Source organism: Pleurodeles waltl, chromosome 12 (genome assembly GCF_031143425.1).
Source record: "Pleurodeles waltl isolate 20211129_DDA chromosome 12, aPleWal1.hap1.20221129, whole genome shotgun sequence".
In the NCBI taxonomy this organism is placed as follows: domain Eukaryota; kingdom Metazoa; phylum Chordata; class Amphibia; order Caudata; family Salamandridae; genus Pleurodeles; species Pleurodeles waltl.
Window position 1 is genome coordinate 187,235,700 of NC_090451.1, and position 21,175 is coordinate 187,256,874.

The 21,175-nt window shown below is 46.5% G+C and overlaps 1 protein-coding gene across 1 annotated transcript in view; it reads right to left on the reverse strand.

The window, feature by feature from the left end:
* The window catches only part of WFDC1 (WAP four-disulfide core domain 1), a 229,139-nt gene that overhangs the window by 22,359 nt on the left and 185,605 nt on the right, over positions 1-21,175 (reverse strand). The window contains exon 6 of the mRNA XM_069217183.1: positions 862-936. Coding sequence (XP_069073284.1) covers positions 878-936 — 59 coding nt within the window. The 3' untranslated portion in view covers positions 862-877. The remainder of the gene's footprint in view (positions 1-861; positions 937-21,175) is intronic.

Sequence of the window (21,175 nt, forward strand, 5' to 3'; positions counted from 1 at the left end):
GCGTGTCTGTTCCCAAACAGCTCTGCCCCCTATCTAGAGGCTATGGATTTGAGAGATAATTTGACCTATGTTATATTAAAACCAAATTATGCGCATTTGAGGGATTTCATAACTCTGTGAAAGCAAAACAAAACATATTTCTGTAATTACACCACAGCCATTTCCAGATGAAGACTTGTGTTTAATTTAGTGCCAAAACATATTGAAATTAATACAATAAAGTGAAATACTGACTGTGACTCTGTAGACACACGAGTGCCTGTAAAATGATTTAATATGTAATTTTTTTAAGATGTCCTAACGTGCATTGGAAATCACATTCAAAAAGCCATTTGATTCACTTTTTGGCTCACAGGCTTTAGAATAAGTAGACTGCATGTTACCTGGTGATTGGCATATCCTAGTGATAGATTTTTGCAGCTGTAATTAGCAAAATGAGTTCATGTTAACACGAAAAGTTTTCCTCACCGAGTCATTATCGAGGATTCAGTCTGGAATGCCTAAAGGAGTTGAGGGGAATCCAAACTGAGCGGAAGGGAGTATTTTGCAACACTCTTCTGTGTGCCATCTTAAAAGTAATGTAAGACAGAGGACTGTTTCATGTCTGCCTATTCTCGGAATTGGCAAACAACCCGAGAGTCTAAGATGTTTTCCTTCAGGCGGAACATGAGAGCAACCAGCACTGCCAAGAAAGGTGACTCTTACTGTGTCTTTCAATGCCTGGACCTCCAATAGCAGCATTAGATAAGGAAGCACACACCAGCACGGGCATCACTAGACCAGCTTTAGTTTTAGCTGCTTGAATGAGAGCCATTGTACAGAGTATGATTTTCTAGTTGCCAGCTCTTCACTCGTGCTTACCTGTACAGGCTCCTGGCTAGCCTAGATGCTTCTGTTGTTGCTTCTCGTAGTCAGCCACGTTATTGGGATTACTTCCTGTAAAAACAAAAACAAACCACAGGGTGCATGATTAGAGTTTGTGGAGAATTGTAGTCGGAGACCTTAGGGTCCCAATGCAGAAATGTTAGATTTTATTTGCCTCTTATGAGAGGAGATTTTCATGTTATCCTCCACCGAGGTGTCAGAGGAAATTCCACCAAATTTAGAGTTTTCCTCACCATGGTGGTTGTGCTTTCCACAAGAGGAGCAGCTTTTTTGGGAGAAACAGCCCTCTGCAAAAAAATCCACCAATGTCTGTCACTGCTGGCAAAAGTTCTGGGAGCGAACACTGATACTGGTAACATACCTCTAAAGTGGAGGGCACATTGGTGGTTCCAACATATTTAGTCCCTCCAACATGCCAGTGGTGTTTCCCAAAATATTAAGGACGCTATAGTAAATTTTCACTGGAAGTCCAACATCCTTTGCATGGCAGATTTTCATATGTTTACAACTCCACAGGTGGAATTACCAGGCACGACATGTATCCTTAGGATACCCCTCCGAAATGAGGGATTACCAAGGCAATCGGTAATCCTGCAGCAAAGCCTTCCGGTTGTTCATGATTTTTTCCAGCTATTTCACTTGACATTTCAGCTGCAGCCAACATGTCTAGGTGAAATGCACTGCCTCTGCAGAGTTCCCTCAGATCTTGCAATTTTGATGCAACAGATGACATTCATTAACTTCCCCACCTGATTTAAGGTGGCCCCTTGGCATGGGGCCCTAATGTGAAGTCGCCTTAGTGCAGGAACCTCAAAATAACAAAATTTGCATTATAAGATTCAGGCTCAGGGCAAGAAACAACTAGATGTATCACACATAGCTTTGAAGGATGAGGACTTCCATTGATATGTATGCAGGACAATCTTTCTATGGAGTGTATGGGAGCAGATTGGCAATTTGAATGCAAATTCCTGTTACACATTTAGAAATGGCTTAATCCAGATAGACAGTTTCCCCATTCTAGTTCCTTTTCTGTGTTAAGAGGGGCATAACTATCATTAGTGCAGCAGGCACTGTTGCACCGGGGCCCAGGTGTGAGCGCCCTCTGCATTTCAATTTATACAATACCATTCAATGTGAGAAGACCTCTTTAATTGGATGGGTGCCCCCTATTCCAGGTGCGAACCCAAATAAAGACCACATTCCTGAGAGTAAGGGAACAAGTTGGGCACACAAAGCTGTGATGAATGTGACATGCAGTGTGAAAGACGTCTATGTTCTTCAGGCTTCCAGAGGGCTGTGGTTATGCTCATATAAATATACTGATTTTTCTGTAGCCAGCAAAATCATCAGTGCTAGAGTCCTATCAGGGATACCATCTGTGACAAAGACATGGGCATGCAGTGGCGGCCAGCAGCTTTAGGAGGGGGGGGGGGGCGGGATACACAAAAACACACACACACACACACACACACACATTCTTTCACACAGACACGCACACACGCACATCCATTAACACTCATACCATTCAAACATGCATGCACCAAACATTCATTTAAAAAGATCGCACACACTCATTGTTTCACACACACACGCACGCACGCACATCCATTAACAACACTCATAACACTCAAACATGCACGCGTGCTCCAAACATTCAATTTAAAACATCACATACACACAAACACACACACTTACCTTCAGCCTCCAGGTTCCAGAAGGGTTGGGACTGCTGACTTCCCTCATTGGCTGACCTAAGCTCAGCCAATGAGGGAAGTCAGCAGTCCCAGCATCATCACAGAGTGGGATGGGGTCAGTGAGACTGCTGACCCCACCCCACTCTATGACGCAGTGTCACTGATTGGGGGCACTTAAGAGATTAAGGGCTAACGCAGGCACCAAACATCTGCATCACTGGTCCTCTGGGTCCCCTCTCATCCTGACGAGCGTGGTTCCTGGAACACAGGAGCTGGGTCCAAGTGTCTACCACAGTCCAGTGGCCCTTCTGTCCAAATTTGTGGAGGTAAGTCCTTGCCTCCAGACGCCAGACAGCAATCCTGTGTACTGCGTGATCTGTAGCTGCTCGGGCTTCTGTGCACTTTTCCAAGACTTCCTATGTGCACAGCCTAGCCTGGGTCCCCAGCACTCCGTTCTGCATTGGGACCCTCCTTTGTGACTCTGAGTCGACTGCTGTCCTCAGATCTTCTAAGTGCCTGTTCTAGTACTTCTGCGGGTGCTGCTTGCTTCTGTGGGGGCTCTCTGAGTTGCTGAGCGCCCCCTCTGTCTCCTCCTCCAAGGGGGGACCTCCTGGTCCTTCCTGGGCCTTAGCAGCACCCAAAACCCTCAACAGCGACACTTGCAGCTAGCAAGGCTTGTTTGTGGCATTTCTGCGTGGAAACAACGATGCATCCTCCAGCACATGTGGGACATCTTCTGACCAAAGGAGAAGTTCCTGGCGCCTTCCGTTGTTGCAGTATCTTTGGCTTCTTCGATCCAGAGGCAGCCCTTTTGCACCTTCATCCGGTGTTTAGTGGGCTCCTGCACCCCCCCCCCCGGACACTTGTGTGACTCATGGACTTGGTCCCCTTCCTTTACAGGTCCTTAGGTCCAGGAATCCATCCTCAGTGTTTTGGTAGCAGTTGTTCTTGCAGAGTCCCCTATCTCAACTATACTGTCTTTCTGGGGTAGTAGGGTAACTTTACTCCTACTTTTCAGGGTCTTGGTGTGGGGTATTTTGGACATCCTTACTGTTTTCTCACATTCCCAGCGACCCTCTACAACCTACCATAGGCCTGGGGTCCATTCGTGGTTTGCATTCCACTTTTGGAGTATATGGTTTGTGTTGCCCCTAAGCCTATTTCTACCTATTGCATCCTATTCTGATTTTACATTGTTCGCACTACTTTTCTTACTGTTACTTACCTGATTTTGGTTTGCGTACATATAGTTTGTGTATATTACTTACCTCCTAAGTGAGGGTATCCTCAGAGACACTTTTGGCATATTGTCACTAAAATAAAGTACCTTTATTTTTAGTAACTCTGAGTAGTGTGTTTTCTTATGATATAGTGCTATATTATATAAGTGGTATAGTAGGAGCTTTGCATGTCTCCTAGTTCAGCCTAAGCTGCTCAGCTATAGCTACCTCTATCAGCCTAAGCTGCTAGAAACACCTCTATTCTACTAATAAGGGATAACTGGACCTGGCACAAAGTGTAAGTACCACAAGGTACCCACTATAAGCCAGGCCAGCCTCCTACAAGCAGGCGCAGCAACCAAGAGTCCAGCAAAACAGCAGTCCAGTAGAGTGGCAGTCCTTCAGCAGCACAGCAGTCCTTCCTGGCAGAGTTTCCACAGGTCCAGAAGAGTACGGAAGTGGTGGTGTCTGAAGTCCAGTATTTATGCTTTGGTGCCCTGGTTCTGGAAGGTGGCAGAAGGTTCTAGACAGTGGCTTTGAAGCGCAAAAAATACCCATTCTCCCGTGCCCTGACTTCAAGCTGGCTGGAGTGACAATACAGGGTTGCCAAGCCTAGCCAGGTGTAAGTGAGGCTGTGTCCAGTTCCTCCTTTCATTAAGTCACACCTAAACTCCCACTGTGTGTGGCTATCTAGGGGGAATACACAAGGCCCAGCTACCTCCTATCCCAGACCAGTAATCAGAGACAAGCAGCAGGCACCAAATGGCTAAGGCAAGAAAATGCCAATTTTTTAAAGGTCGCATTTTCAGAATTACAATTTAAAATCAGACTTCACTATAGGTTACAACATGAAAATGTGATTCCAGAGACACCAAATATGAGAGAGTCATCTCTTCCTGTTTGGAAGAAGTTACACTCTTAAAATGAGGCAACTCCAATGTAATTCTATGGGAGAGATAGGAGTTTCAGTAGTGAAAAACAAATGCAAGAGTTTTTCCCTACCAGGACATGTAAAACCGTAGTACGTGTCCTACCTTTTAGATATCTTGCACCCTGCTCTTTGGGCTGTCCAGGGCCTACCCAATGGATGATTTATGTGTATAAAAAAAGGAAGGTTTGGAACTGGCAACATTTTTATTTTCCCAAGCCAACATGGCAGTGTAAAACTGCATACACACGCTTCTGTAGTGGCAGGCCCAAGACATGTTTAAAAGGGATATTTAAGTGAGTGGCATAATTAGTGTTGCAGGCCCACTAATAGCATTTAATTTACCAGCCGTGGACACAAGTAGTGCACTTTCCTAGGGATGTATAAATAAACTAAATAAATCAATTGGGGAATAAGTCAATATTACCATGTTTTAAAGAGTAAGTGCATGCACTTTAGCACTGGTTAGCAGTGGGAAAGTGCTCAGAGTCTTAAGGCCAACAAAATTGGCCCAACAAAATGGAGGAGAGGCACAGAGTTAGGGGGGGAAGACCAGCACAAGGGTGACCGGTCTAGCAGTGGTTATTAGAGTATTTTTCATATCACCTTATTATCACCCCTTTGTGCTCTCTTGTCCTCTTATTTGGGAAATAGTACAAGTTTTGCCAAGCTTTATAAAACCAATTTGCTTAATGTTGCACTATGTGTAGTTGTTCTGGAGGTTTTTTGTTGTTTCTGGCAAGTATCACTCACCTCTATTATATGTACATATCAATTGTGTTAATATAACCAATCAAACTCTTAATAATTATGAAAACTCCTCTACATATTTGCTAGAGTTGCTCATGTATAGAGTACCAGGCCACATGCTCTGAAACCAGTTTGGGTGCAGCTCACATATGACATTACATAAAATAACAAAAACATAAGACAAGAGGCGTATGATACAGTAACCACACACATGGACGGATGAACTTGTGTACCTGCATAAGGTTTATAATTTTGCAGTGAAGAAGGTTGAACACACAAGTTTACTCACTATTTTATACAAAGAGATACATGCAATGCAGCCCCAGAGTTCCAGAGAATTGGAGAGTAGTGTCCCCCACAAGGAGCATTAAGGTGACAGGGTGGAAGCCCCACCAAGGCCTGGACAAAGGATTGCTGCCGTGAAAGGGCACAAAAGTAAAGTTGTCCGGATGTGGCACCCATGTCGTGGTCGGCCGAGGAGGCTGCAAGCAGGGCCTGCTGGATACAGAACTAATAAACGTACACTGACACACTAGTGGGTTACTTTGTACTGACCACGCCCAATGCGCAGTCAGCCTTTTTATTGGCCCCCACATATAGTGACGCCACACCAAACCACTGCCTGGATGCCGGCAGGGAGTACATAACACACACATCAGTGGGTATAACTTTATTAAACATACAAAACACTACATCCCTCCCTTACTTCAGATTTGAGAAAACAGGTGGAACAAACTCTAGGTTTACAAAAGTAACTTTAGCCGTTATTATGCATTCACAGAGCAGCGATGTTTGCCAAGGCTGTATAGGGAGGAGGTCGCTAGAACAACAAAGTCTCTGAGCACTGTGACAGGGCTGGGTAGGCTCTCAGATGATATCGCTCAATTTCCCCTTATTGGGTTGAATTGGGGGTTGGGGTGAGACTTCCAGGAGGGTGATCTGCTAGAGATTGAGATACCAAATGATGGGAAGGCATGTCTGCCTCAGGAAAATCTGGGTGGTTCACGCTGCCCTGATCCATAGCAATCAAGTCTGAAACTGAGCCTTCTTCTCCAGCCTGGATGTCTTCCAGAGTACATTGACTTGACTGTTCACTGTCCCAGGAGGATTGCCCTTTCCTGAAATGAGAGATGTTTCTAGTGACAGTTTCGGTCCCTCTGCGGGCAGAGTTCGTGGTCCCTTTCACTTCCGTGACCTCCCACGTGGACAGTTCAAACAGCCGGGTGTCGATCTCGCACAAGCACTAGATCCCCTTGTTGGGTAATGCGTCGGTTGGCACCCCTCCTTATCTAAGGCATACTTATTGTTATGGGCTCACCAGGGAGTCTGACTGGGGGGGGGGGTTGGATCAGGGTATGCAGCCATACTGAGTGATGGGGAATTGTGTCAATGACGACTCGTCCCAGACCTAGATTGTTGGGAGCTATTCCACTAGTGGAGTGTGGGGTAATGCAGCATTCCCATAGGAATGACAAGCTGGCCGCCTCCACATTTTTGCATTCTGCATTTGCTGTTCAGATTACTTTAGTCATAGTTGGTTCAAACCGTTCCACCTCTCCATTTGCCTGCGACCATCATGGTCTAATTCACCGGTGTTTTGTGCTGTGGACTGAAGGTATTCAGCCCACTCATGGCAGTGAAACAGGGAGCCCACTGTCAGTGTAAGTTCCCTAATCAGACCATGAGTGGCTATGATTTTCTCCATCTTTGGTATCACCTCAGTCGCTGAAGTAGATGCTACGATCTCCACTCCTGGATAGCGGAAGAAATTATCAATCACAATGAGAATGTGTGTGCTATTAAGAAGACTTCCAAAGTCAGCACTTGGCCACTGCTATGGGGCCGTGGGACCCTCTTCCATGATGACAGGCACTGGGGTGCCTAGTGGTTGCTTGCATGGCAGGAAGCACAATCGCAATCACTCATAGCCACTTCTACACTTTGGTCCAGATTATGCTGCTGAGCCTGCTCTGTTTTTAATTATACCTTGGTGTGCCTCATGAGTTAGATGAACTGCTTATTGGTGGAGGCTCCGGGGTAGAACCTAACGAGGACCTCACATTAGACAGCCATCAGTGGTTATGGAAAGTTCCTGCCTCACCTGGCACAGGACACTTAGCTCAGATTTGGCCTTGTCAGTCCTCCAGGAAGCAGAGGTGTGCAGCACTAGATTCTACTGCTTTGATCACTAGCTGAAGGTAGTCACTCTTGACCACCAGCCGAACATATGCGGCTGCAAGATCCATTTCTCAATCCTCTGAAGTTACTTACCATACAGATCCTTTAAAGAGTGGGTTCAATGGCTTGTGGTCCATGTAGATGACGAACGGATGTCCATAGAGGTATACATGGAAAGGACGACACCCCCAGTGGATTGCAATGACCTCTCTCTCTCTATTTGTGAGTATCGCTGTTCAGTAGGTGCCAAAGTGCAGCTCATACAGGCGACAGGGGCCCATTTCTCACAACTCTCGAGCTGTAACAACACAGCTTCTAGCCCTGTGGGGCTCGCATCTACAACTAACTCTGACTCTTTTACTGAGTTGAAGTATGCTTGTGTTGTGTTGGCAGACAAGAGAATCTTTGGTGTTTTTGAATGTTAATTATTGATCTTCACCCCACACCCAGGGGATGGGTGTTTTTGTGAGCTCTTTAGGGTCCCGGTGAGATTGGAGAGGTTTTGCATAAAGCAGCTGTAATGTGTCACAATCCCCAAGAAATACTGAACTCTCTGCACTGATGTTGGGTGAGGGTCAGTCTGGATGTCCTGCACTTTCACTGGGTCTGGCCCGATGCCTCTTCCTGAGAATTTGTAGCCAAAAAATAAGATTTGTAGTTGCAATTCACACTTTTCCCGATGTAGTGTCAAACCTTTATTTCTAAGACTCTCATACACTGCGCGAAGGCACGTGAGGTGGCTGTCTAGAGTCAGTGCATGCACTAAAATATCTGTCACTCACATTTAGGACACTGGGTAAACTGGGCAGCACATTCCTGATAATGTTTTGAAATACTTTGACAACACTCGAAATGCCAAAGTTCAAAGTGGTGTACCACCGGATGCCAACCTTGGTCAAAAATGTTATGGGCCATAAATTTGAGTGTGGGGATATCTGATGGTCTTGTGTAGCCATTTTAGTTATAGCTCCATGCACGTTATTTTAACACACTAGGTCGCTGTGCACTATAACCTAGATATATTTTATTCAGCTTCATCTTATTATTGTTACAATAACCATTTTTACGGTCTTGTTTTATTTCCGTCTAGCTAACTGTTTTTGCCTAGGCCAGCACTCACACATTCTTGATCACTCTGTGCTTCTTCCAAGGCTACAGCATGCTACATTGCCGGTCAAAGTGGTAGAAGTTTAGTCTCGAACATTCGTAGAAAATACGCATCCTTACGTAGGGACATTTTCTCAGAATATCAGCTGTGTTATTATAAAAACACTTCCTTGTCCCTTACACGTTAGAGGGAGATTCCAGTCAGGGACCCACGAATGTATGCTGATTGCTTTGCTACAGATACTAACGCAGACCACAGGCCTTTACTCAGGTATGGGGTTGATGTCTTCCCAGGGGAACCTGAAGGGCAGAATTAGAGCTTAACATGCTGTGCTCTATCCTAGCCTAGGTAGGGATTAGTCCATTGAAAATAGCGACAATATGATACTTTTGTTTTTATGCTTCACTGTTCTTGTCACAATTTTAATACTGTCATGTTGTGTCGTCCTGGTTATTGCAGCTCACGCTTTGCTATCTAAGATGCAGTCGTTTTATTACACTCATTATTAAAACATATACTGCTTCTGTTTGTCATTTTTATATGAGACTGAATTGTAAGTGAGAACTGGATGAGACCTGAGTGACCACGACTTACCTGAGAAGCCAAGTATGTCATGCGCTCGGCTGCCCAATCATCACTATCCTTTGGTGGGGATGAAGCACTGCTAGTTAGCCAGAGCAAAATCCGGATTAGAGCGACAGGTGTCACCCGCAGTGGGTTAGACTTAGTCTCCCACACCGCAGGCGATTCTGCTGCTCAAAATCCAGTAGTCTCATTAGAATAATGAGAGCCTACATGACAATGGTACCCTCACCTCATGTCCATCTTCGAGAACCACTGCGACTGCCAGCTCCTCAGTGATATAATCTATTGTAGGCTTGAGGTGGGGTTCTCGCTTGATGGCTGCATTCGGAACCCTCATGTCTACGCATATTTCCACTTAGTCTGGCTGTTTGGGTTTCTTGGAGACCATGATGGGGAGACCCATGGTGTAGGGCTGGTGACTTGTTTGATTCTGCCAACTTCTTCCAGATGATGCAGTTCTTGCTCCACCTTTGGCCGGAGATGGAATGCCACCCTGGGGTGGTGGAGCACTAAAGGCTCAATCAACTTCTCAATATGAAGCTTGAGATGAGGGCCTTTGAGGCATCCAATTGCCCTTAAACAGGGGAGCAAACTCTCATACTAGACTGTCAATTTCACCGACATGGATATTGAATGCAAACTGTACTAGCCCAAGTTCTTGGACTGTTTAACAGCTTACCAGAAAACCATTGCCTTCATTGTCACGTATACTTTGGTCTTTGTGGTGGTGTCTTTGTGATTAACGGTGGTGTGAAGAACTCCCACGAGGCTAAGAGGTGTTCAATTGCCAAAACAGTGTACCTTGACCTTTGTGGGGCTCAATTTGGGTGGTGCAGGCAGTTCTTTGTCAAGTGCCATGAAACTGATTGAGGCTCCTGTGTCAATTACAGCAGTTATGGCATGGTGTTGGATTTCAATGTAGCATTTAGGGGAAGAGTGAGCAGACAGCTTATGCAGCTCGATTGTGTGCACTACATGGTTTGTGTCTTGGTCGTCATCGTCCATGTCGCTCTTTTCAGATGGTGTTGCATGGGTGTCAGAGTATACATTGCAGGTGGCACAGGAGTTGGATGGTTTTGAGGTTGACTGGCAGACTTTAGTGAAATGGTTTAGTTTCCCACAGACCCCACACTTTTTACCTCACACTGCGCAACCAGCTTGATGAGGGGATGGCCCTCTGCACCATCTGCATGGCCGGCTGGGCTTCTTCGTTGTGGACCCGTCAGATTTCCTACAGTGAGGTTTCTTGATAACAGCATTGATGGGTTCTTTCTTGACAGGTTATTGAAAAACGGCCTCCATGTGTGCTGCTCGTGCCTTGGACAGCTCTTTGATCTTCCTAGGCTGAGACTCTCTCTCATTGGCATGTTGGCTACTTGTAATATCTGCTCTTGTAGCTTTACTGAGGTGCACTCTTGCGTGAATTGCACCCAGACTTCATCATCTTCATTGGGCAGAGGACATGTGCTTGCCAGCTCCCGCAGCCGGCTACAGAAAACATCCACAGATTCATCAATTTTTTGGCATGCCTGTTGTGGAAGGAAATGTTTGTAGTCCAGGTTTGTGAAGGTGTACTTTTTGGTATTTTGTGTGCTTCTGCTCTCCTACTTGGAGTAGTGGCTGCTTTCTCTCATCTGCTGTGCCTATTGCAGGTAAATAAGTCTATGCGTGTTCAACCCATGCCTTCCACTTGGTAGCCTGTGTTGGAGGTGGGCCAGTCATTGTGAAGGGCTCCAGAGCTGGGACTGATGCCATTATCTATGGGCAGTGGCCACCAGATTGTGCAGGGCCACCCCCAGGTCCCTTTCCCTCAGGTTGAAGGATTGCTGGACTGGGGGCCATCACTGAATTGGCACAGATGGTGCAGCATGGGCTTCTGCTGTCAGTGTGTGCAAGGCAACATTAGGTATGGGCACTCGTGGCTGGGGAGACAGCATGAGGAGAGGGGCAGCAGTCTGTGTGAGCCATGTTGTCAGGAGCACACTGAGAGGCAGGCTGGCAGGACTCCCTGACGCGGCTGGGAAGCAGGGCCACAGGGAGTGGGGCCTCCTAATGCCACATGGAGATGGTTGCACAAAAATACTGAGAGAGCTGTGACCTGGGAATATTCCCTCCAACGTCCTCCTGCAGGTGGGGGAGAGTCAGAAACATGGCCGATGCTGTGGGAGGGATCATTGCCACCCATGGGTCAATGTAGCTGCTGCCCGAAGTCAAGGATGGGTGTGGGAGGAGTGAGGTGTCGGGAAGCAGTAAGCCAGGTGACTGCATCATGCTGGGGCCGACTTGGGGCCAGGGAGTGCTGCAAAGTAGCTGTGGGTCCACCGTGAGCTATAAGGCAGACGAACAGTGTGTTTGTGGATCCTCTGCAGCAGCAGGAAGGGCTGGCGGTCAGCACGGGGAGCATAGCGGCCTAGTCACCAATGTTTGGCAGGCTCAGGAGGCTGCAAGCTGGGACTCCTGGATACAGAACTAATAAATGCACACTGACAAACTAGTGGGTTACTTTGTATTGACTATGTCTAACTAGATGCCACCATCTATGCAGCAAGACAGCGCAAAGAAGAGGATGAGAAATGCTGCACCTCTCTACCAGGTCCAGTAACATAAGTGCTTTGCCATTTCTGCATAGTACCTAATACAGCTGGAAGGGGGCGCCCTAGGTCCCCTGCCTCCCTGGTCCCCATCTGTGCACCTACTAGTAGAGCAGGGCTTTGCGCTTTAGATGGGCTTACGGCCATACCTCCCTGTAACATTCTGGCGCACAACTGACCTGTCACTTCACTTCCCTATCTTTGTTCCCTCTCAATGTCTCCTGCCACACTTTTGCTCACTTCCTCCCCGACTCTCGGTGTTTACAGTACACTCTGCAGCTCACATTATCGGTGACTTGATCTTTAATCCCACCTGCCAGGACATGACAAAAGGATCCACAATTTCTGAGTGCGGAGGGGCACTAGGGAGAAGAGCGCAACAAAGGTGGGCCTGTTTACACCGCACACCGGTCCGAGTTCACTGGAGCCCGGACCAGGATATTCACAGAGCTCAGTGGCTGCTTTCATCTTAGAATGTCAAATTTGTGTTTCCAGTCTTCTATTTCTTGTAGCATCTGCCAATGTATTGTGCACATTTTTTAAAAACTGGGGAGACAGAGGTGACTACAACTTTCTGCTCTCCTTAAGAATGTTGATCTTTCCCCTTTGAGGTCTTCAGCGATTGGAGAGCTCTACACTTTTTGGGTTTAACTCCATGATTTGACTAACGTTTGTGTGCTATGCTCTTCTTTTTTATTTTAGTGAATTTAGAAGTCCTTTCTCCTGTTGATATTCTCTATTCATTATGGCAAAACACATGGCCCAGTTGCTGATGAAGGCTAAACTAACCAATGCAATGCATATTCCAATTCATCAGTTATTATGTATAAACTACTGACCCTGTTAAATATACCCCATGCAAACCACTACAGAGACGAATAGTAACGAATCAGAGCCTAAGAAACAAGATTTTAAGAAAAACAAGTTTTGTTCTGCTCAACTGTTCCAACCCAATTTAAAATAAATGTATTATTGTAGAGATCAAAAAAATAAAAAATGTATTGGTGTATAATAGTTCAATCGAATCACATTAACTTAGGTGGCCATCATAGAGGATGCTTCATCATGTGTAATTTATTTTTCAGTTTCTTTTTCACACTTGTTGTCTCTTCAATATGCCGTAGGAAGATAAAGGAACTAATTTATTTGACAGATACTTTACAAAACTAGGCTCTAATAAATATTGAGATGAGGTCTGTTAAGCAAACCAAGGTATAATGTTCTCAGCATGCACTGCTGACAATTGTTTTTATTAAGAATGTGTCTATATTTAGAATGCTTGAAAATGTGCAAATATGATTCATTAAGACGGATAGATAAAATTGATAAATGTACTCTGGTTTGACAAGCTCAGGCTGTTATTGTTCTTATTCCAAACTAGGAAGAAAACATAATTAGATATTTCCATCAATTAACTGCAGACAAGCCTGCAGGGATGGGGTTACTGCTTGCCATTAACTGCAGCCACTTGCTCCGGTCCAAATTGGTCTCTAGTGATTGAACAGATAGAATCTACCAAACAGAACATGGAACAATCATTGCAGTTTCGGAATTCGTTTTTGATTTATTGAACTTTTTTTGTAAAGCGCTGCTTCCCACCATACAATCGCCTCTGACTGCTCTGGCTCGCCATAGCTGTAGGAGGAGAATAATTAAAAAGTCTTGATGGAAGAGGAATTATCAGTTAGGCAGTGAACCGTTGTATCCAGGGTTGGACAGGTTATTCTGACACTGGCATTTCCCCGGGGGCAGCAAGCCAAGGGGTTGCCTTCGGAATAGGGTGCATTGCCCTAACCCAAGGATGCCCTCAAGGCCCCTTTCCAGTCTCCCGCAGAGTGCTGCTGGTGGCAACAGCTTTGCCAGGGCCGATTTTGGTCTCCAGGCTTGACCTGGTAGTGTTTACTGGTGTGACCTTCGTCCACAATGCAGAAGTGCAATGGTAAAGTCTCAGATGTTACAGTGATAATAATCGAGGATGGAATGTTGAAGAAATAACCTGTGTTAATTGCTTAGGCATTTGACTGTAAGGACACTTGGTGTGGTGGTAGGGACATTTGAACAATCATGCTCATAGCCTAGGCTGAAGAAAGGACTTTCAGTATTTAAGAAAGGCATTTCCAAATCTGATGTGGATTTGAAGAGACTTCCATATAGAGCAACCCTGAACATGAAAGGTATTTTCACCAAATGTCTTGTAGAGTGTTGACTCAATGGTCAGTAGATTTCTTTTGGCAGACTGTAAGTTGCATGTTCAAGAGTAAGGGAAAATCGGTAAGGGGCCCTATAGAACGTTATGAATGAATCAGCGGGTTTTAAAACTTGACCGTTCGTGAGAAAGGAGGCTGTGGAAGGATTTGAATGCTGACATTTTGTGGTTTTGGTGCTTCAAGCCAGACAGGAGGCGAGCAGCCTGTTCTGGGGCTTGTTGGTGTCAAGTGATTTGTTTGGAAAGGTCTTTAGGGAAAATGGGGATGGAAAGCTGCATCATTCCAGAATAGTGACTGCATTTATATGTGCTACCAAGGTAAAATAGCATTGCATTCTCTGCCACAGTTTTGAAACATAATATGCTTGTACCATGTGAGAAAACTGGGCTTTTTGCCGATGGCAGCACACTTTTTGCCTCCATTTGTGACTGATAAAGGTGTTTTCTGACTCTGATCATGCCCTGGCTCTTCGAACCAGGCCCAGTGCTCTGTGTAAAAAGATATATGTAATTATGTATAATTCAAATTGGTACTGACAACCTACCTATAAGTCCCTAGTATATAGTACGGCATGTAGGTTTAGAGGCCCAGTAGATAATACACTTACATGTGCACTGCTGTGAGGCCTGCTGCCATTTTAAAAATCAGCCGTGCTTTAAAGGCTACTTTTAAATTAAAATTACATGCAAATTCAACTTTGGAATTAAAGGTACTTCTAAAGTCTTAAACTACCTTACTTTTACACATAGGTCACCTGTAAGGTCTCCCCTAGGTGCCCCAGGGGTAGGGTGCCTTGTAACTATAAGCAGGCACATTATAAAAGATGTTTAATAAGTCTGGTGAGGGAAAAACTGCCAATTGTGTTTTTCCCAAGTGTGGAGCTTTATCTCCATAGGCTAACATGGGAAGGCTTTATTTCAAATGAATAAAGTCTTACTTTTGATAGGAGTGCGCTAAAATGTAATTCAAGGTATTAAATGAATAGAATACATCCAATAACTTGCCAAAGTTAAATTTATTTTTCCTAATACAGGGAAAGAGTTTTAGAACTCTATCCTAAAGTTATGTAAAATCAGCCCTGTAGTAGCCTTTCCTGACGGGTCAGTGTTTGACAGGCTGAACAAAGCTGCCTTAATGAGGTGTGAAGTCGCCTGGGCTGAGACAAAGCAACCATCTGGTGGGAGGAGGACTGCACCAGCAGATGTCAAAGCAGGAAGGGGGCTGGGTAGCCAAACTGGTTTTCAAAAGGGGAAAAGACAGTTGGGACAGAAACCAGAACTCCTCCTTTTCCTGCAGCCCTCCTCCCCCCAGATGGGAGCCCCTGTAACTAGATTAGAAGAGGGGCGAGGGGCTGGTAGGGGAGTGAAGGGGAAAGTTAGCCACATCTGCAGGTGGTCTTAGCCAGATCAACACCTCCAGAAGAGATTTTCTCAATTTTGAATTTTTGTGGAACAGTTTCTTGGGACAAGAATATGCCACACTTTGGAGGAAGTTGTCATACCTGAGGATGGCACCCTGCATCCCATTGGTCAGGGGTGCCCCTTGCTGGTCATCCATACATATATATGGGAGAGCTGTCGAACAACTTAGATCCCTGTCTGCAAAAATCAAGAAGAAAAAGGACTGCCCTGCTGAACCCCTGGTCTGCGCCAAGAAGGATTGCACCTGCTGCACACTCAGGGCTTCATAAAGAGATGACTTTGCCTTGCTTCAAAGGATTCAAGAGTGGACTCCCTGTAAGCAATAGGTATAAGGGAGATACCAAGAGTCACCTGCATCAACTCCTGCAAGAAGAGCCCAGCTGACCAGTGTCCAGTGGACTTGAGGATTTGACCAGGTGCATTGTGAGAATTGAAGTCCCAACTCCCAAGGAGCAACTCAGAGCTTCTGGAACATTGGATTAAGTCTATGTAAACTCCAAGACCCCAAAATGACTTTCTGGAATAAGATGCAGAAGTTTAGGGGAATTTGGAGCATTTTTTGAAAAAACCTCCATAAGGTGACAGGCCCATCATCGAGACCCAAGCCTGTGACATCAAACTTCTACCCGGCCTGATTTCCAAGTTTGCCTCGCTGAAGCGCTAGAGCTTTTCACCATTGATGAGAGTTCCAGGAGTTGACCGAGGCCCTGCACTGAGCCAAGCTCCCGTCATTGAACCGCAAGCTGGCCTGAGGGGGAGACCAGCTTGATGTCCAGAGAAAAAGCTCCAAAAAAAGACTAAAGGCTTAATTGTGAGTTTGGCGGGCGGTGGAGGCCACCCGCCAAATTCTTTGGGCCGGGAGACCGCCACTCTGGTATTCCGCCCACTGACCCTATGATGACTTTCCCGCTGGGCCAGCAGGCAGAAACAGTGTTTCCTCCCGCTGGCCCAGCAGGAAGCTGGCGGCAATGTTGCAGTGCATCAGGTGAGACAGTTTTGGTGCTGGTGTCATTTTAAAGATAAAAATATTTCCTATTTTATAAATTGGTGTTGGATTTTTGTGTGCTGTGTCTCACTTATTCGCCCTTTTATTGATATTAAATGCTTTACTCAACTGTCTCCTAAGTTAAGCCTGACTGCTCATGAGGCAAGCTATCAAGGGTTGATCAAGGATTAATTTATTGAGACCTTGACTGAACCTTACCTTATCTTTGATTGTGGCCTTGTTACTAGCTGTAGGGACCTACCTGCACCTATTAACAGTCCACTTTCCAACATACCATGAAAGAGGAGTTCTCTCAGTCATTCCAGAATACCTCCAGTGTCTCTGTAACATGAATGTACTTGAATACCTTCACTGCACACGCAGAGTGTTCCTTTAGACCTTTAATACCCCTTTCCTCACAGTCCAATAATGTTCTAGGCCCCAGTACAGCTGTCTGCTTTAGCTCCCTGTCCTCCACCTGTGGCTAGTTAATGTCCTGGGACCTCAGGAATTCCCAATACGGCTAATGAGTGGTGACCTGTACCCCCTCTTGCCAAAGAACCTGCCATTCCTGCTTTGACCTTTAGCAGCCACCTTGATCATGTATGGTCACTGTTAAATTCTGAGGCTGGGGACCAGTGTCTGTCTTGATCATCATCATTTCTCCTCATACCTTCCTTTCTCCATATCCTTCCTGTGGCCTCTCATGTTCCTCACTTTGTCCTTGAACTCTTGTTGGTGCTCTCCCCAGCCCTGTATGCTTCTTTCTAAATTGATAAACCTCCCTGTCTGTGCCTCTCATTTGCCTGTGCCCATCTCTGGTTTTATCCTTTCTTGTTCTGCTCTTATTCCTCTTTTTATGTCACAGCTGCATGCGTTTTTCCTCTGCCCCACCTCCTCTCTGGGCCACAAATCTGCATTTGGCCCTTTCTTACACCGTGTGCACCTTCTGAGTCATCCTAGCTGGTATCAGAGTCATGATGTGTGCATGAAGGAAGCTTGCACTGCTACTACCCATGCTGTGCCGGTTTGTTCTGGATGAGAAAAGTCTCCACTTCCAGCACCTGTGCTATACCCTTTCGCGTGTGAAGGCAGCTTACACTGCTGCGGCCTATGCCCTACCTGTTCTCTGTGAGGGAATTTTGCACTACTGTTTCCTGCACTGTACCTCTTCTGTTTACAAGAAAGACTTCAGTGCTGCTGTGTTCTGCTGCATCTGTTCTGTTTGTGTTGGACATTTGCACTGCTCCTGCCCTGGTGTATCTGTTCTGTTTGTGAGGGAAGCTTGCAGTGCTGCTGCCTGACATTACCTCTCTGTGTATCGAAGTCACTGCTGGTGCCTATATCAATGGCATAACGAAACTTGAGGGGACCCCCCTACAAAGTACAAGGCATGGACCCCCTTCAGACTCACTCCGGAGCACCCAGAGATCAGGGGCCACCCACACCGCAGGGGCTGCAGGGGCCACTGTTAAGCCACTGACCTGCACACTACCTCTTCGGTTTGTAAGGGAGTTTTGCATTGCTGCTATCCATGCTTTGCGAGGGAAACTTGCATGCTTCTCATGCTGTGCATTGCAGGGCTGCTGTCCTGCTGTACCTATTCTATTTGTGAGGAAGGCTTTCAGTCCTGTTGCTCGTGCTGGACCTGTTCTATTAGTGAGGAGAAGCTCGCAGTGCTGCCGCTCGCAACGTGCATTGCACAGGTGCTGTCCTGCTGTAACTGGTCTATTTGTGAGGGAAGCTTGCAGTGCTGCTGCTCGTGCTGTACCTTCCAGGGTTGCTCTCTTGCTGTAGCTGTTCTATTTGTGGGGGAAGCTTGCAGTGGTGCCACTCGTGGTCTCCAATGCCTGGGCAGCTGTCCTTGTTCTATTTGTGAGGGACACTTGCAGTGCTGCTGCCCGTGCTGTCCACTGCACAGCTGCTGTCCTGCTGTACCTGTTCTATTTGTGAGGGGGGCTTGCAGTGCTGCTGCCACTGCTGTACCTTCCATTGGTACTGTCCTCCTGTACCTCTTCTATTTGTGAGGGAAGCTTGCAGTGCTGCTGCCCACACTGTACTTGCACGGCTCCTGTCCTGCTGTACCTGTTCTATTTGTAAGGGAAGACTGCAGTGTTGTTGCTTGTGCTGTACCTGTTCTGCTTGTGAGAGACGCTTTTAGTGCTGCTGCTCATAGTGAGAATTGAACGGGTGATGTACTTGTTCTATTAGTGAGGGAAGCTTGCAGTGCTGCTGCTCGTGCTGTACCTTACAGGGGTGCTCTCCTGCTGTACCTGTGCTATTTGTGAGGGACGCATGCAGTGCTGTTGCTCGTGCTGTACCTGTTCTATTTGTGAGGGAAGCTAGTGGTGCTGCTGCCTACGCTGTGCCTTGCACAGGCGCTGTCCCTGTTCTATTTGTGAAGGAAGAGTGCAGTGCTTTTGGTTGTGCTATACCTCTTCTATTTGTGAGGGAAGCTTTCAGTGCTGCTGCTAGTGCTGTGCATTGCACGGTGCTGTCCTCATTCTATTTGTGAGAGAAGCATGCAGTTCTGCTGCCCGCACTGTGCCTTGTGCAGGTGTTGTCCTACTGTACCTCTTCTATTTGGGATGGAAGCTTGCAGTGCTGCTGCCCACTCTGTACCTTGCACAGCTACTGTTCTGCTGCACCTGTTCTATTTGTGAGGGACACTTGCAGTGCTGCTGCTCCTGCTGTGCATTGCACTGCTGCTGTATCTGTTTGATTTGTGAGGGAATCTTGCAGTGCTGCTGCTCATGCTGTACCTTGCACAGCTGCTGTCCTTCAGTACCTGTTCTACTTGTGAGGGACACTTGCAGTGCTGCTGCCCGCACTGTACCTTGAACGAATGCTGTCCTGCTGTACCTCTTCTATTTGTGAGGGAAGCTTGCAGTGCTGCTGCCCGTGCTGTACCTTGCACAGGTGCTGTCCTGCTGTACATATTCGCACTGGGCCTTGAATGGGTACTGTCACACTGTACCTCTTCTATTGGTGAAGCACGCTTGCAGTGCTGCTGCCCGCACTGTGCCTTGCACGGGAGCTGTCCTGCTGCACCCCTTCTATTTGTGAGCGATTCTTGCAGTGCTGTTGCCTGCGCCGTAGCTTGCATGTGTGCTGTCCTGCTGTACCTGTTCTATTTGTGAGGGAAGCTTGCAGTGCTGCTGCTCATGCTGTACCGTGCATAGCTGCTGTTCTGCTGTACCTGCTCTATTTGTGAGGGACGCTTGCAGTGCTTCTGCCCGCGCTGTACCTTGCACGGATTCTGTCCTGCTGTACCTCTTCTATTTGTGAGGGAAGCTTGCGGGTCTGCTGCCCACCCTCTACTTTCACAGGTGCTGTCCTGCTGTACCTATTCTATTTGTGAGGGATCATGCAGTGCTAATGCCCGCACTGTGCCTGGGTGCTGTCCCTCTGTACTTCTTTTATTTGTGAGGAAAACTTGCATTGCTGCAGCTCGTGCTTCACCTTTGTATACGGAAGACCTCACTGCTGGGTGCCTGCGTTGAACCTCTTTGGTGGATTTTGTAAGCTTGCCCTGCTCGTGCCAAAGTAAGACAAAACCATTGGCTTTATCAATACTTCAGTTTTAAGTGATTGCTTTCAGCAGGTTTGTCCTCTGGCCCATGTGCAGTTCTGCTTGATTTGCATATTTAAAGCCGAACTGCACAATTTAAAGCCGCTGGGGAAACATCACTTATATCTTAGGCAATACTCCAGTGTCTTATTTTCACAATGTATTATTGCATTGGTACGTTTCTCATCATCATCAGGCAGATGAAAAGCCCAGATGCCCCGAAGTTTCAGGCCTGAGTTTGTATATATGCACGTGCTATTTATACAGCGCCAATACTCGTGAACTTGGAAGCAACAACTTGTCAAAGGAATGAAACAGGTAGGAGAATTGTATATTATGACAGCAGAAAAAGGCAGTTGGAACACTAGAGTTGTGTTACTTAGGTAGTAGCATTATAACGTACTCTGTTCTTATGCTGTGTTCTGTTGAGCTATGTGATATTATGCAGTCGCAGTTGGCGACGGGGCAAAGTGGCGGGGTGAACAAAACAAAAGTTAAACAATATACATTTAAAAAAATAAAAAAAAATAAAAAAAACCTTAACTTGACTGACCGCTGCACCGCCGCTCTCTGCTGCACTGGAGGCACAGACTACCAGCCTGCCCTGCAGCCAATCATGACACTGCTCAGAGAAGCGACACGATTGGCTTGAGTGCCCTGACTGGGCGCTCCAAGACAAACTGGGAGCCTCTGCCTGCTCTCTCCAACCTGGCAACACAGTGCAGGGCTGGAGAGAGCCCTGCTGAGGCGGTTGGCCAACATACATGCGCACTAAGGGGGAGTCGTGAGCACTCCCCCTCCCCTGCCTGTCACCCCCTATGGTCCACCCCTTTAAAAATAAAACGATAAACATTATTTATCATCGTTTTAGTTTTAAAGATCTACAGCTGCTGGAGGGGCGGGGGTGGAGGACAGGAGGGGTTCCGCTCCTCCACCCTCGTGGAGGAGCTGCCCCTGTTATTATGCTGTATTGTTTTACGTTATGTTATATGTTAGCTTGTTCTGGGGTATTGGCATTTTAACAAAAACCTTTTTCTTAGCTACAGGCC